The sequence below is a fragment of the Pituophis catenifer genome, unplaced genomic scaffold (assembly GCF_029215685.1).
Source record: "Pituophis catenifer annectens isolate HBS135680 unplaced genomic scaffold, rPitCat1.0.hap2 SCAF_7, whole genome shotgun sequence".
Lineage (NCBI taxonomy): Eukaryota > Metazoa > Chordata > Lepidosauria > Squamata > Colubridae > Pituophis > Pituophis catenifer.
In genome coordinates, this window is record NW_027256887.1 from 58963643 (window position 1) to 58979410 (window position 15768).

The 15768-nt window shown below is 44.3% G+C and overlaps 1 protein-coding gene across 1 annotated transcript in view; it reads right to left on the minus strand.

The window, feature by feature from the left end:
• Positions 1-15768, minus strand: part of GUCY2C (guanylate cyclase 2C) — a 93169-nt gene that overhangs the window by 72501 nt on the left and 4900 nt on the right. The window contains exons 3-4 of the mRNA XM_070947197.1: positions 13751-13818; positions 12381-12596 (exon numbers count right to left, since the gene is read on the minus strand). Coding sequence (XP_070803298.1) covers positions 12381-12596; positions 13751-13818 — 284 coding nt within the window. The remainder of the gene's footprint in view (positions 1-12380; positions 12597-13750; positions 13819-15768) is intronic.

Genomic DNA, 15768 nt, shown 5'->3' on the forward strand with positions numbered 1-15768 from the left:
CCTTGACAAGGATAGCCAGAATGTTCAAGAACAAATCGGAGAAATGTTGGAAATGTCATCAGACTCCAGGATCTTATTACTATATGTGGTGGACATGCATGGAAGCAGGGAGATTTTGGACTAAGATACACACATGGTTGGAAAAAATGACAAAGAGACATATTGATTTTAAACCAGAGATATTTTTATTAGGGATCTTGCCAGAGACATTTAACAAAGAATTGCAATATTTAATTGTGAACATTTTAACAGCGGCTAGAATTGTATTTGCAAAAAATTGGAAAGGAGAGAAGATAATTACTGATGAAGAAATCACTAAGAAAATGCTGGACTGTGCTGAAATGAGTAGATTGACATTTGAAATAAGAAAACAGGAAGATAAACAATATTATTTGATATGGGAGATATTTTATCAATGGTTAGACAATAAAGCATGGAGATGAGATAGTATAAATGAAATGAAATTTCGATGAAATGTTTAAATATTTATCTTCTGTTCGAGGAAAGAATATTTGTCATATGATGAGATTTTGAAAATTATTGAGAGCACGAAATGATTCTAACCAATCGAGATGCTGTCTGTAATTGTTTGTAAGGATGATATTTTTATATTGTTTTTTTTTATTTAAAAATAATTTTTTTTTCAAAAAAAAACATTTATAGTATTAAAACCATTATATCTATGTTGCAAAATCCATAATAACCATAGGCTTCCATCGTATTAAGCTTACTTTTAAAAATGGGAAGGGATGTTTCTCTTTCTCATCGACCTGGAATTGAGCCTGGAAATGAAAGGAATATGTGTGTTTCTATGGTCATTGGTACTCAGGGATTGGGATGTAAGTAGCTCTAGGGAGGTTTGTCATAATTTTGAATGGTCATTAAGCAATAAAATGTTAAATGAGGACTATATTGTTTGAATATTCATGTCATATGTCTTAATACTTTTATTTGTAGCATTTTTAACTCTATATCACATAATAAAGTACACAATGTACAGGTAAAGGTAAAGGTTCCCCTTGCACATATGTGCTAGTCGTTCCCAACTCTAGGGGGCAGTGCTCATCTCCTTTTCAAAGCCAAAGAGCAAGCCCTGTCCGAAGACATCTCCATGGTCATGTGGCCAGCATGATTAAACGCCAAAGGCGCACAGAACGCTGTTACCTTCCCACCAAAGGTGGTCCCTATTTTTCTACTTGCACTTTTGTGTGTGTGGTGTGTGTGTGCAGTATAGTATCTGTACATCCCTATCTATCTATCTATCTATCTATCTATCTATCTATCTATCTAACTTTCTATCTATCTATCTATCTATCTATCTATTAATTTATATGCCACCTATCTAGGGGTGGAATCCTACCGGTTTGGACCGATTCTGCCATTCAGGTAGGGAAAATTTTGACTGGTTTGGAGAACCGATAGGGATAATTTTGATTGGCCCCGCCCACCTGCCCTCCCCCTCCTCTCACCTCTCCTATATTCTGTTGTTTATTAGCTCAGCTCATTCAGGCGGCAGAGCGATTGCCGCCTCAGCTGAGCTAAGAAACAGCAAATTAATCATAGTCTCATTTGCCCTCAGCTAGAATAATAAAGGGACACTTTCTGCCAATTCCCCCCTCTTCCCCAAAGCAGGGAAAGGAATACTAGCTTTAATGAGATGTATGGGCGTTCAGCCAAGAGCAATTATCACCTCCTTAAAATGTTGCTGTTGAATGTGTTCAAGGATCGCGCCCAATAACTCCACAAGCAAGTATTCATCAGATCAGATACAGTTTATTAACAAGGCATCTTATCATTACAGGTACAAGGCTGGAACTGCAGCAGGACCGCATGGCTGACCCTTAAGTACCCCCTGGGCGTGGCTAAGGTAAGGAGGGGTTATTGGGTTAGGGTGGACCTTGGGGGTTGGCTTGCCCAGCCCCCCTGCCTCTAGCTCTGGGTCAGAGGCAAGGCATTTATTCCTGACAAAACCCCCTCTAAATGCCTGGCCGAGGTGTTCTTGGGCGGTGCATACCTGAGGTGTCATTTTTAAGAGAACACCCAATTTTGATGTTAGATATGTGTGCTGTTTGTTTTGCAATGGTTTTGTTAGAATGTCCGCTGTTTGTTCTTCGGTGTTGCAATGTATAACTCTTATGAATCCTATGCTTGCGAACTGCCTAACGTGTTTGTACTTTATGTCGATATGCCTCGACCTTTGACCAACTGCTTCAGCCTTTGATATTTCCACAGCGGCCTTATTGTCTTCGTGTATGGTAATTGGATAGTTGGGTTCGGCCCATATGTCCGCGAGCAGGTCATCAAACCAGACCAGGTTGTTGGCAGCTTTGGACAAACATATGTATTCGGCCACTGTTGTGGATGTAGCTACCAGGTCCTGTTTGCCCGTGTACCAATGTACTGGGCTGTTGTTGAAAAAGAATACGTAACCTGACGTGCTCTTCCTGCTTTTCACGTCCCCAGCCCAGTCAGCATCTGCGTAGCATGTGAGTGTGGGTGTTGTGGTATTCTCGGGCTCTAGTGCTAGGCCAGCATCAGCGCTATGTTTTAGATATCTCAATACCCTTTTGATGGCTTCCCAGTGGTATACAGTGGGTTTACCTACATGTCGAGATAGCAAATTAACTGGTAGGGCGATGTCGGGCCTTGTCCAGTTCGCAATGTATAACAGAGAGCCTATGGTTGATCTGTATAATGTGTTGTCTTTGAACGCCTCAGATTCATTGTACATGTCCTTTATGAAGTCTGGTTGCATTGGCGTTTCACACCCTTTGGCGTTTGTCATATTGCATTTATGTATCAGTTCCAAAATTTTGTCTTTCTGTGATAGTTGGAAGCCTTTGTCCGTTTTTGTGATTTGCACCCCCAAGTATTTATCTACCCTACCCAATATTTTCAGTGAAAAGTGTTTTCCCAGCTCATTGGCGAAGTTATTGCATTTGCTAGCCTGGTCACCGATATACAGTATGTCGTCCACGTATATCAAGACATATTCGAGAGAGTTGCCTGACTTCTTGGTGAAGAAGCAGTTGTCGGCCGAGGTGGCTGAGAACTCCATGGACTTCAGTGTCTTGGATAAGCATTCGTACCAGCGTTTCCCTGATTGTTTGAGTCCATACAAGCTTCTGTTCAGGACCCAGGTTTCTCCCTTCCTGGTGCTTTGGCTAGGTGGCGCTCTCATGTATATTTCCTTATCGAGCTCAGTGTGCAGATAAGCGGTTTGCACATCGAATTGGTGCACTTCTATCCCAAGTAGTGATGCAATTACCAACGCACATTTTATGCTCTCGGCCCTGACTGTGGGGGAGTAAGTTTCAGTGTAGTCATCAGGGTATTTTTGGGCGAACCCCTGAGCCACCAGTCTAGCCTTGTAGAGGACTTTGTTTCCCTCTAGTGTTTTGACTTTGTAGACCCACCTGGTGCCTATGGGTGTTTTGCCTGCTGGGACTTCAGAGGGAGTGTATACATTTAGTTCCCTCAGGCTGTTCATCTCCCTTTCCATGGCTTGTTCCCATTTTGCTCTTTCCCCATCTGGTAATTTCATTACATCCTCATATGTGTTGGGGGTTAATTGGTTAGTGTGGAGGGATAACACATAGTCCCCTAACCTTTCTGGCGCTTTGCCCCTGTTTGCCCTGATTGGCTTGGCAGGGGGTGTCTCAGTGTCATGCATGTACCTAGCTTCTCTCTCTGTGAGTGAGTCCACTTTGATACATGGGTGGTTCTCCTTCCACACCTTCACTAGTATTCCCTGTCTCTTGGGTTTGCCCCTTTCCTGCTCTGTGTCCTTTCCTGCGTTGTGCTTTATCTCCCTTTGGCCATCCCCTGGTCCGTCCTTGCTAAGGGATACCTCGTTGAGGTGTATCTTGGACCAGTTGGTATTTTCGTGGAAGACAGCTGTTTGTGATATCACGAACCTGTTGTTGCTGTCTATGAATCTATATCCCTTCGTCCCTGGTTCATACCCCATGAACCTCAACCTTCTGGATACCCTGTCTCCTTTATGTCTCAATTGCTTGGGGATGTGCACATCTGCTGTGACCCCGAATATGTATAAGTGTGACACCTGTGGTTTCCTTTGCTACATCAACTCGTATGGAGTCTTATTCAGTACGCTGGACCATAGCCTGTTCAAAGTGTAGTTCGAATAAATGAGTGCTTCTGACCAGAAATGCTGCCCTAAACCGGCATCCTCTAGTGCGCACCTCATCATAGTCTGCAGTGTTCCGTTTTTTCGTTCTGCAACGCCATTTTGAAAGGCGGAGAACGGAGAAGTCGTGTAGTGGACTATCCCGCATGTCTTCAGCCATTGCGAGAAGTCGCTTGACAAGAATTCAGACCCCCTGTCTGTCATTATTTGTCTGATCTTGGTGTTGTGTTGTGTCTCCACCCTTGCATAGAACTCCTTAAATTTTTGGAATACCTCGTTCTTGTGTTTTAGGGTGTACACGAAGCCATAGCGGCTGAAATCATCCACTATGGTTAGGAAGTACCTCTTCCTGTATTTGATGGAGGGCCTTAGTGGCCCCACTAGGTCCATATGTATGAGTTGGAAGATCGAATTGGTTGTGCGTACTGACTTTTTGGGCCTGGGTTTGGTTTTTAATTTGGAGCTTTTACAAACAGAACACTCGAGATAGTTCTCACAATTCTTTATTTTTGCACCTTTGGAGCATTCCAACATTTTCTGCACCACAGGGAAGCTAATGTGTCCCAGTCTTCTGTGTAACAGATGTGCACAGTTGTCATGCATTAACTTTCCTATCGCTGGTTTTTCTTTCCTGGGTGTCCCCTGCTCACTTGAGTCACCAGCGGTGTGTGTGTGACTAACCCCCTCTACTTCCCCACTTGTGTTGCTAACCCCCTCTACTTCCTCACTTGTGTTGTCTGTGTTGTCAGTTTTTACCTTCCGGTGTTTGTTTACCTTGGGCTGCATGTCCCTGACTGGGTGAAGGAATGGCAGGTCCCCACTGATCACTATTTTCCCTATGCTTTTGCCCCCTCTAGTTACCTGTGCCTTTCTTTCTTTGAATGTCACCTCAACATTGTTGTCCTTGCTTAGTTTTAGTGTGGCAAGGATGTTATACGGTATATTTGGTACTAATAGCACCCCTTGTATGACTCCTACCCCTGGCACGTATGCGTTACCTTTCCCTGTCACTTGCACATTGTTCTGGTTAGCCACTTTTATTATAAAACTTTCTTCTGTAAATGAGGTTAGTAAGTTACGGTCATATGTGGTGTGGTTTGTGGCTCCTGAGTCCAGTAGCCATGTGCCTTCCTTCCTGTCCTGGCCTTTGTGTTGTTCTTTGTCTCCTAGTCCATACAGTGACCCCGTCTGGCTTTCCCTGGAGCTGTCCCTGTGGTTTCTTCTGTCCCTGGGGCTAGGGGAGTCCCTGCGCCTGTGTCTGTCCTCTGGCGAGCGTCTGCTAGTGTATCTTGCCCTTTGTTCTGGTCTGTCCCTTCGGTGTGACCTGTCCCTGTCCCCTGTGTTTCTAGGGCAGTCCCTTTTGTAGTGGTTTTTTGACCCACACATGTAGCACTCTGTGTTACTGTGGCTCCTACCCTGTGGCTCAGTCTTTCTGCTGGGTCTTTGTTCCCTGCGGCTTAATGAGCGGTCTTTCCTGATGCTGTCTTCAGCTATGAGTTTGCTTGTTAGTAATTCCAGTGAGAGTTTCCCTGACCCTAGATTGTCTATCTGCGTGATGAAGGTGTCCCAGCTGGAGTCCAGGGAATTTACAATAATGCTTATCATGGTTCTCTCACTTATGACCTCCCCTCTTTGTGTCAGCTGGGCCCTGGTGGCATTTAGGAACAATAGATGCTCGCTCATTGGGGTCCCTGCTTTAAGTTTGGTGGCATAGAACTCTCTGGATAATCTAGTGGTGCTTGCTACGCTTTGGCAGTAGAATAGCATCCTCTGTATTACCTCTAGAGCAGTCAAGTGGTGGCTAATGCTAGGGTAAATGCTGGGGATAATGCTAGCAATAACAATACAGTAAGCTTTATGGTGTGTGCAATCTAATTCAAAAGTCCAGGGTTTTTCTGGTGGGTCAGTGACTAGTGATAATAGGTCTTCCTTCAGCAGGGTGACTTGGAGCTGTTGATTCCAGTCCAGGAAATTCTCCCCATCTAGCCTTAGTTTGGGAAAGTCACTTGGCAAAGTCCCTGAATTGTAAGTTAAATTACTTACATTGTGTCGCTATCCATGGTTCCTCATGTAAGGATACTCACAATAAGGCAGAGGAACGACTGTGGCAAGTCTGAACTGACTTGCTTCTATGTGCTTGCGTCGGTGTAGCTCTATGTCTCGCTCCGTTTCTCTTGCCGGGAAGCAGTGCACATGCGTGAGGTTCATTCCTGCCCAGCCACCGTGGAGTGAGGAGCTCGTCTCTGCAGCTCCCGGGTGAAGGCCCCAATCTTCCGGATGGGCCTTCGGTTCTTCCTTGGTCGGCCTCGCTTGCTCGAAATTGTTGCGGGTCGCCGTCTGGAGCCTCGGGAAGCAGTGAGGATCGCCGGGGAAGGTCGGAAGTCCCACTGGGGCCGCGAATGGTCCCGGATGGCCCGGCCTTGCGTGGGTGTCGCCTCCTGGTGTCGGGCCGAGTCCCCTGCCCGCCGATGGACATCCCCTCCCTGCAGATGGCCCCGTGGGCCATGGATCTGGTCCCGGTCGTCGGTCTGGTGAGTAGTCCCATCGCCTTCGGTGACCCGTTCCTATGGGAGGGCTCCTTGGGAGTCCTGGGTAGCCCTGGCCCTGTGCGGTGGCGATCTGCTCCCCTGGGTGGGACCAGCGCTGGCCCTCCTCATGTTAGGGTCCCCTTTGCGCTTTGCCCTGGCACCGGGGTGCGTGTCGGATAACTTCATTTTGTCCCCTAGGGCCGCGGTGATTAGTTCGATGGCTTTGTTGACCTCGGGCTCGGTAGGCGGGCCTGTAGGTTTTGGCTTTGGGCTTTCTTGTTTGTCGCGGTAGTTTTGGGCGGCTACTTTGGAGTAGGCCCCGATTCCCGCCATGAGATTTAAATCTCGGGAATCCATTGGTGGTTGGTCGGCCATCTTTGGTGATGTCACTTCCCAAGATGGCCACCGCAAAAAGGGCGCGAAGTTTCCTTCGGCCTTTTCGGTGGGTTTTTGGTGGGGGCAGTCCTCTCTTACCGCGTCTTCGTCGCTGTAGTCGGATTCGTCTTCATCTTCCTCATTCGCTGCTTCGCAGCCCTTGATCAGGCTCCGGAGTTCCGCAATGAGGTCGGTGTTGCTCTGAGACGAATCTATCAGTTTCAGAAGTCTTCCTTTCAGGTCGTGCATTTCCCCTTTCGGGCTCTCGTGTTCCTTCCACCCCTCGTCGCATCTGGCCGGGGTGCATGGGTGGTGGAGTAGGCTGCTCGTCTCGGGTGCCTCTCCTTGCGTGGCTTTGGGTTGGGCAGGCCGTTCTGCCATCTTCTTGGTGAATGCCCTGGTATTCACCCTGTCTGTCGTGGTCCTTTGCATGTTATGGAGTATTAGGATTGGGCTGTTAAACCATCCTCTGCTACCATATTGTTGAATGTGTTCAAGGATCGCGCCCAATAACTCCACAAGCAAGTATTCATCAGATCAGATACAGTTTATTAACAAGGCATCTTATCATTACAGGTACAAGGCTGGAACTGCAGCAGGACCGCATGGCTGACCCTTAAGTACCCCTTGGGCGTGGCTAAGGTAAGGAGGGGTTATTGGGTTAGGGTGGACCTTGGGGGTTGGCTTGCCCAGCCCCCCTGCCTCTAGCTCTGGGTCAGAGGCAAGGCATTTATTCCTGACAGTTGCAAAGCTGCAAACCACCTTGCCTGAATTGAGAAACTGCCTCAAAAGAAACTGCCTTTTGCTTCCTCTGGAGCAAAAGCAGAGCGCCTCTTCCAGGGTAGATTTCTCTGTGTCTTCTGTTTTTCTTCCACAACAGAACAAAAAAGCCTCTTCCTGTGAAGGCTTTTCCAGTTCTTTATTCTAATATTCTCCTGGAGCAAAAGAAAGCCCTTTCTAGTGAAGCAGTTCCACTGGTTAATTGTTCTCCCTGTCAGGAAGTTTCTTCTTAGTTTTAGGTTGCTTCTCTGTTTCTTCAGTTTCCATCCATTGCTTCTTGTTTTGCCTTCTGGTGCTTTGGAAAATATATTGCCCCCCCTCTTCCTTCTGGCAGCCCTTTAAAAGCCTGTTGCCTATCACACTCTTGGGCAAAGCATGTGAGCCATTTCCACCTTTCAGTGGTCCATGAAAGTACATCTATAGTATGTAGATAATAAAGTTGAAAAAAAGGTGAACATTTTTACAGAACTATAGATATGTTGATGCTGGGTGTGACAAAGAATGGCTGTGAGGGGAGGGGCCAGACAAGGCACCCCTTGATGTGAGTGACATTGAGTTGGCCATGCCCATCCAGTCACATGACCACCAAGTTATGCCCACCAAGCCACGCCCACAGAACCAGTAGGGAAAAATTTTAGATTTCGCCACTCCACCTATCTTGTTATCCAAGCCCATGCAAACACCTTTTTAGTCAGAAGTCTCCTACTGCTCCCTTTAACGTTCGGCTAACACAAGTTACATTTTGTCCAGGGGAGGGGGAGATTGTCCCCCCTGGACAAGCAAGTACTGGGCTATAGCCAAATATCACTTGGTGCTCTCTGAACGTGGTTGTTTGCTTGCAGATATTTCTTTTATTATTATTATTATTATTATTAAAATATAAACACAGATATAAAGACAATACAATACAAAGACAAACAAAAAACCCACCACCTACAAACCCACCTAACATTTTACATTTACGCTTTTGTCATCAACAGAATATATGTCATTGAGCTTATATAGTTTAATAAAGAGTAATTATTAAATGTCTAATTCCAATGTTATAACTTTTCACTACAAATTTACATTTCTTATGGGTTCATCTCCTTGTGAAAGTCTTTACCCTAATTTCTGTCCTCTACATTTTTGCTGATTTTCCTTTCCAGCCATTGATACCATTGGTGCCATACAAGATAGTATTCGCTTTCTTCCTTTTCCTGGAGTTCCAGCGTCAATCTGTCCATTTCAGCGGACTCTGTTATCTTTGCAACGATTTTGTCTTTGGATGGGAGTTGGTCTGATTTCCAGTTTTGCGCGAACAGTAGTCTTGCTGCTGTCAAGATATGTATGATGAGATATTTCGTTTCCTTAAGATGTTGTGCCGTTATCATGCCAAATAGAAAAAATTCTGGACTGTTTTCTATTTGAATGTTCGTTATTTCTTCAATAATATTTTTTATATCTTGCCAATAGTGTTGGGCTTTCCTACATTTCCACCAAGTGTGATAATATGTCCCCTTTTTTGATTTACATTTCCAACACAACGCCGAAGTGTTTGGGTGCATTTTGGCAAGTCGGGCTGGTGGTAAGTGCCATCTATAAAACATCTTAATGAGGTTCTCCTTGTAAGATGTGGCTCTTGTCATTTTTATGTTCTGCTTCCATAATTTCTCCCAGTCTGCCAATTGAATATTATGTCCTATGTCCCTGGCCCACATTGTCATATTATGTTTAACTGTTTCTTCTATTAATTTGTCTCTCAAAAGGTAGTTATATGTTTTAGTAATCATTTTCTGGTCTGCTCCTAATAAAATTCTGTCCAGTTCGTTCAGATCTTTTGCAATTCCATATTTGATTTTATCCGCATTGTATCTTGAGTGTATTTGAGTGTAGTGCCACCAATCAATATTTATATCGCCATTTTGGAGTTGATGTCTTGGAGTGAGTTCTCCTTCATGATTCAGTAAATCTTGGTATCTCATCATCTTTCCGATTTCAAGGGTATTTGGAAATATCAATGCCTCCATCGGGGACCACCATTTTGGTATTTTAGTATAATAAGTTTTCTTAATTCCCTGCCAAATCTTGAAGAGTGAGGCCCGAATTATGTGTCTTTGGAAGTACATGTGTTGTTTGTCTGGTCCATCCCATAGGAACGCGTGCCATCCTCGTATGAGATCAAAGCCTTCTAGATTGCTTGCAGATATTTCATTATTTGACAAAGTAAGAGCATCATTGCGAGTGAATGTTGAGTTTGCTCCCTGTTTGTGTACAGTAGCTTGTCTTGCCAGTGTTGATGGGAGCGGGGTTTTCTCATTGGTAGTTTTCTCAATAAGGGAAGCGAGCTCGCGCGTGTGGGCATGATGCGAACCGGTAGTAAAGGTAAGTAAAACCCACCCCTGATCCATACAGAAGAAACACAACTAGGTCTGAGGTTTTCGCATGAAAAACAGCATACTTAATTTCCCCTTTTCCCTATTTTGACCACCCATTGTCCATTGTCCATTGTCCACCAATCCATTTTTTTTTATTTTGGGAAAACAGTCTGCACCTTCGGAAGGTTCCCATTGAATGGCCTTGAAGTATCAGGATCTTCTCAGGCTGCAAACAGCTCACATAAGTTCCTTACTTCCCTTTCAGTTCCCAATACATTCCAAGCATCCTCCTTCCCCCCCCTCCCTTCATTTCTGTTGCCAAATTGTGAGTAGAGGCGTGTTACGAGTCAGCCTTGACAGCTTGGGTATACTTGCTTTTACACAAGGTAGCCTTGTCAATTGCCACCATGCTTCATCACCCTTAATCCATCAATAAAAGTAGAAAATCTGCACGCTTGATAATGAACAGAAAGGCTGGATTCAGCATAAAAGGTCAAGTCTTAAGAACTGAAAGCTTTGAGAACCTTAACACTATCTCTAAGACTGTTAGTCTTTTGAGGTTGACCAGATCAGGAAATAGATTCTGTAAGAAGATCAGAACCACACTATTGTAACAGAATCTTAATTATGTTTTCTTTTCCCTCCCTCCCCTTGGACAAGTGGAGACTGTTACTTACAATTACTTATTTATTAGATCCCTGTCCATCCTGATTAGGGAAAGTTTCCAGGATAGTGGCTTCTGGGCGGTTGCATGCTGTGATTGTGCGGAGGGGGGGGGTTTCTTCCCAAAACCCTTAAGGAGGATGTGGTCTGCCCCCTCCTTACCTCACTTACTGGACAACTTCTGTCCAGTTTCCCAGTTTTCCTTTCTAGGGAAGGTGATAGAGAAAGTGGTTGTGTTACAGCTCTAGAGGGTTCTGGATGAAACAGATTATCTAGATTTCTTTCAGTCAGGTTACAGGATAGAAACAGGTCATACTTGTCAATGATCTCTTGTGAGAGCAGATAGGGTAGTGCATTTATCCTTGACTTCCTTGGCCTCTTAGTTGCTTTCAGCACTATCAACCATGGTATCCTTTTAGACCAGTTGTGGGATTTGGGTGGTGCAGTGTTGCACTGGTTTGATTCCTTTCTCAATGGCCAGTTCCATTCAGTATTGATAGGGGGCAAGAGGTCTAGCCCAGGGCCACTCCTTTGTGGAATGCCACAAGACTCAGTACTCTCGCCACTCCTTTTTAACATCTACCATTGGGTGAAATCATGGAATGGAATGAGATCTCAGTAATATGCTAATACTCAGCTTTAAATCTCCATCTCTGGTGATCCAAGTGATGCTGTGGCTGCCCTTTCGCAGTGCCTGTCAGCTGTAGGAGTCTGGTTGGGAGACAACAGGCTTCAACTAAACCCTGGTAAGATAGAGTGGCTGTGGATATGTGGAGCCTTGAGATCTGGAGGTTTATCATCATTAATTCTGAATGGGATGGCACTACCCCAGTAAGTGTTGTCTATGCAAAGAAGCTGAAGAAACAGTGGACCACCTGGTAATTGCTGCAAGAAGAAGGCACAGACTGACTGCAAGTGGTGGCATGACAAAGTAACAACAATGATGCATTGGAAGATCTGCAAGAAATATCATTTGTCTGCAAGCAAGAACTGGTGGGACCATTAAATAGAGAAAGTCATAGAAAGTGAAGAAGTTAAATTGCTCTGTGACTTTAGGATTCAAATAGACAGGAACCTGCCACATAACACTCTGGACTTAACAGTTGTCGATAAGAAAGACAAAAAAAGTCTGGATGGTGGATGTGGCAGTGCCTGGAACAGCAGACTAGAAGAGAAAGAACTGGAGAACATAACAAAATGCAAAGACCTACAAAGAGAAATTGACCAACTACTAGGCCAATAGTAATAGGCACCTTGGGTGCAATCCCAAAACAACTGGAGCACCAATTGAACACCATTGGCAATGACAAATTTGCCATCAGTCAATTGCAAAAGGCAGCTTTACTTGGAACAGCTTACATCATGTGACAATATCTGTAACACCATCAAACATTCAGATCTGCCTATCCTAGGTCCTTGGTAAGGACTCAATAGATAGACAAAAATGCCAAACCCAGTCTGAATATCTGGATGACTGTGCAAATAGCAACAACAACATTTCAAAATGATAGCCTGAAAGTTTCCTACCAGTAGCAGTCTTCATTGATGTCATTCATCTTATAGACATAAACTGTATCCCACACATCAGTTTTGAATGGCAAACTGGCATTTTCCCAGAAATCAATCAAGAAGTAGCTCACTTTCCTAGTTGGTGTTAACATCCTTGTTAAGTTTTCTTTAAAGTCACAAGCCAGACCAAAACTCCCAACAGAAATCAGAGGGAGGTCCAATACCCGATATAATCTAGAAAATAAATAATAACCAAATTATCTTACCATGGCTGCTATTGCTGTCAGTATTTCATAATTGAAATACTGTAATACTCTTCACACTTGTAATACTCTTCAGTTTGACTGCAGCTTAAAATCAATATAAAATCAAAATAAAGTAAGTTCTTTCTTTCAGAAAAATGATTTAATAAATTATACAAGTACTTGTAGTCAAATGTTTCAAATGTTACAGTGTGGATTGCTTCTGTTGACTCTTTCAATCAGGTATCAGCTATCAGCGCCATTTGTAAGGTGGATATTGGGCATGGAGAATGACTGGACAAATTGCTCTGATTATTCATCTGTCAATGTACCTGCAATTCTAAGGTTACCAAGTTGGGGCTTCAGAAATATGGACAACTCCTAGAGAGCAGCAAAGAAATAGATTATCTATTATCTATATCTAAAAATATAACCCTGAGCCATGCCACAGTGATTAGAATGTAGTATTGCAGGCTAATTAGGTTGACTGCCGATTGTTGGCAGTTTGAGTCTCACCAGCTCAAGATTGACTCAGCCTTCCATCCTTAAGAGGTTGGTAAGATGAGGATCCAGATTGTTGGGGGCAATATGCCAACTCTGTAAACCACTTAGAGAGGATTGTAAAGCATTGTGAAGTGGTATGTAAATCTAAGTGTTATTGCTATTGCTATAACATTTTATACATTAATCTCCTAAACTTTTAAATATGTAACAAGTTAATTCAATATTTTAATCTTATTCAAATACAGATAGTCCTTCACTTATGACCATAATTGGGACTGGAAAATTCATTATTAACTGGTGAAGTAATTAAGCGAGACATTATGTGATTATGCTTGTTAAGCAAATCAGCATGGTTGTTAAGCAAGATATCACATGATTGTGGTTTGCAACCTTCCCTGGTAGCTTCCCCATTAATTTTGGTTCTTGGAAGCCAGCTGGGAAGACCACAAATGATGCTGCAATCATTGTAAATACATGTTGGTTGCCAAGCACTGAATTGTGATCACGTGCCCATAATGATTCTGTGATGGTCATAAGAGCGAGGACCAGTCATAAGTCACTTTTGTCACCAGCATCATAAATTTGCACAATTGCCAAATGAATGGTCTACGTCAAGGATTATCTGTATTGGTTGCTACTTACGTGACCATCTGATATGTGGCAAATGAACACACAGGACCCAGGACAACACACCCAAGTTTGTCATAGGTCTATAATATAAAAGATCAAAATAAAGATAATATTAGAATATGCCTTTACTCAACTTCATCAAGTGTTCTAGTTATAACTATTACTGGACAAGAGGGCCTACTTTCTCTCATGTTTTAATTACCTCTTGATCAGATTACTGTTATATGCTTTAAATGGAGCTTACTTAAACACCATCCTGAAGCAACATCTTAAGTAGTTATGGATGTTCCTTATTTTGCCCAGATAGTACCTCTACTTCAAGAGGCTTCCAGGAGCAATTCAAGGTGCTGATTTATTTATTTATTTATTTATTTATTTATTTATTTATTTATTTATTTATAATTAATTAATTAATTAATTAATTAATTAATTAATTTTTTATACCTCCCTTCTCCCGAGGGACTCAGGGCGGTGCACAGCCACAATAAAACACACATATCCATAAAATTTAAAAACAATTTAAAAACATATTAAATAATTTGTCCCCAATATTAAAAACTAAAACAACCTTTAAAATTCATGTTTAAGACAGCCCAGCTTGCTGAAACAATAATGTCTTGAGGGCACAGCGAAAGGTGGGTAGGCTCTCCCCCTGGGGGTCGCCAGTCGATATTGTTTGACCGACAGCACCCTGAGGAGTCCCTCTCTGTGGGAGCGTATTGGCCGGTGGGAGGCTGTCGGTGGCAGAAGGCAATCTTGTAAGTACCCAGGTTCTAAGCCTTGGAGCGCTTTAAAGATGGTAACCAGCACCTTGAATCTCTCATTCTCTTTCTCTCTTCCCCCCCTTTCTCTTTCCCTCTCTCTCCTCCACTCTCCCCCACTTTCTCTCTTTCATTCTCTTGCAGGGGGCCGATCTGGTGTCTGCAATGGAGAGCAAAATCCAGCTTCTTCTCTCTGCTGTAAGTGCAGCATCAGGATTCTGCCTTGGTATATTTGCAGCGCAAGGCAGCCCTCGTTTCCTGCCGACTCAGAGCGGTAAATAGCGTCTGGTTCGGGGAGCAGCTGGATTTTGCTCTCCATTGCTCTCTCGGCCCCCTGCAAGCTCTCATCTCTCGAGAAGCCCAACCAAAGTTTCCCGCACCACTTCAGGGAGCGCTCCTCGAGAGACAAGAGCTTGCAGGGGGCTGAGAGAGCAATGGAGAGCAAAATCCGGCTGATCCCCAAACCAGATGCTGTTTACTGCTCCGTGTCCCAAGCGGCAGGAGAGGAGGGCTGCCTTGTGCTGCAAATATACCAAGGTGGAATCTTGATGCCGAATTTACAGCGGAGAGAAGAAGCTGGATTTTGCTCTCCATTGCAGACACCAGATCGTATTGCACCACCTGCAAAAATTTCCAAATGTAGCCCTGCCCTCTAACAGCCCTCCTGATGTTCAACTGTTGTCTCTCAAGGAGGATACTTGGCCATCCTCATGCTTGAAAGGATTCTACAGTGTAACAGCAGATGTCTCCCACCTTGGCAGCTTTAAGACTTGTGGACTTCAACTCCCAGAATTCTCCACAATTCCCCAGAATGGGCCAGGCAGGAATTGAAGTCCACAGGTTGTAAAAGAGCCACAACTGCCCAGCCCTGGGCTAGGGTAGGCTGATGCCGCGCGGGTGGGAGGCGGGGCAAGGCGAGGGGCGGATGAGCCAGCAATTTAACAAACGGTTTGGTGTGCTGCGAGGCCAATAAATTGCAAAAAAACACCAAACCGTTTGCTAAATTACTGGCTCGCCCACCCCTCGCCCCGCCCCACCCCCACTATTTATTGGCAAGAGGCGGGGCGAGCCAGCAATTTAACAAACGGTTCGGCCAAACCACCTAGAACCGGCAGAATCCCACCACTGGTTTGTTTCCCTCTAGCCATCAGCTGGGACTCAGGAGGCAGCAATAGATTGGGAGTGGGCGGGGTAAGCGAACGGCGACCAGCGATCCAACAGAGGCAGAGGGTGAGGTGAGTGAAGGCGTGGGGGGGCAGAGAGGGCTTT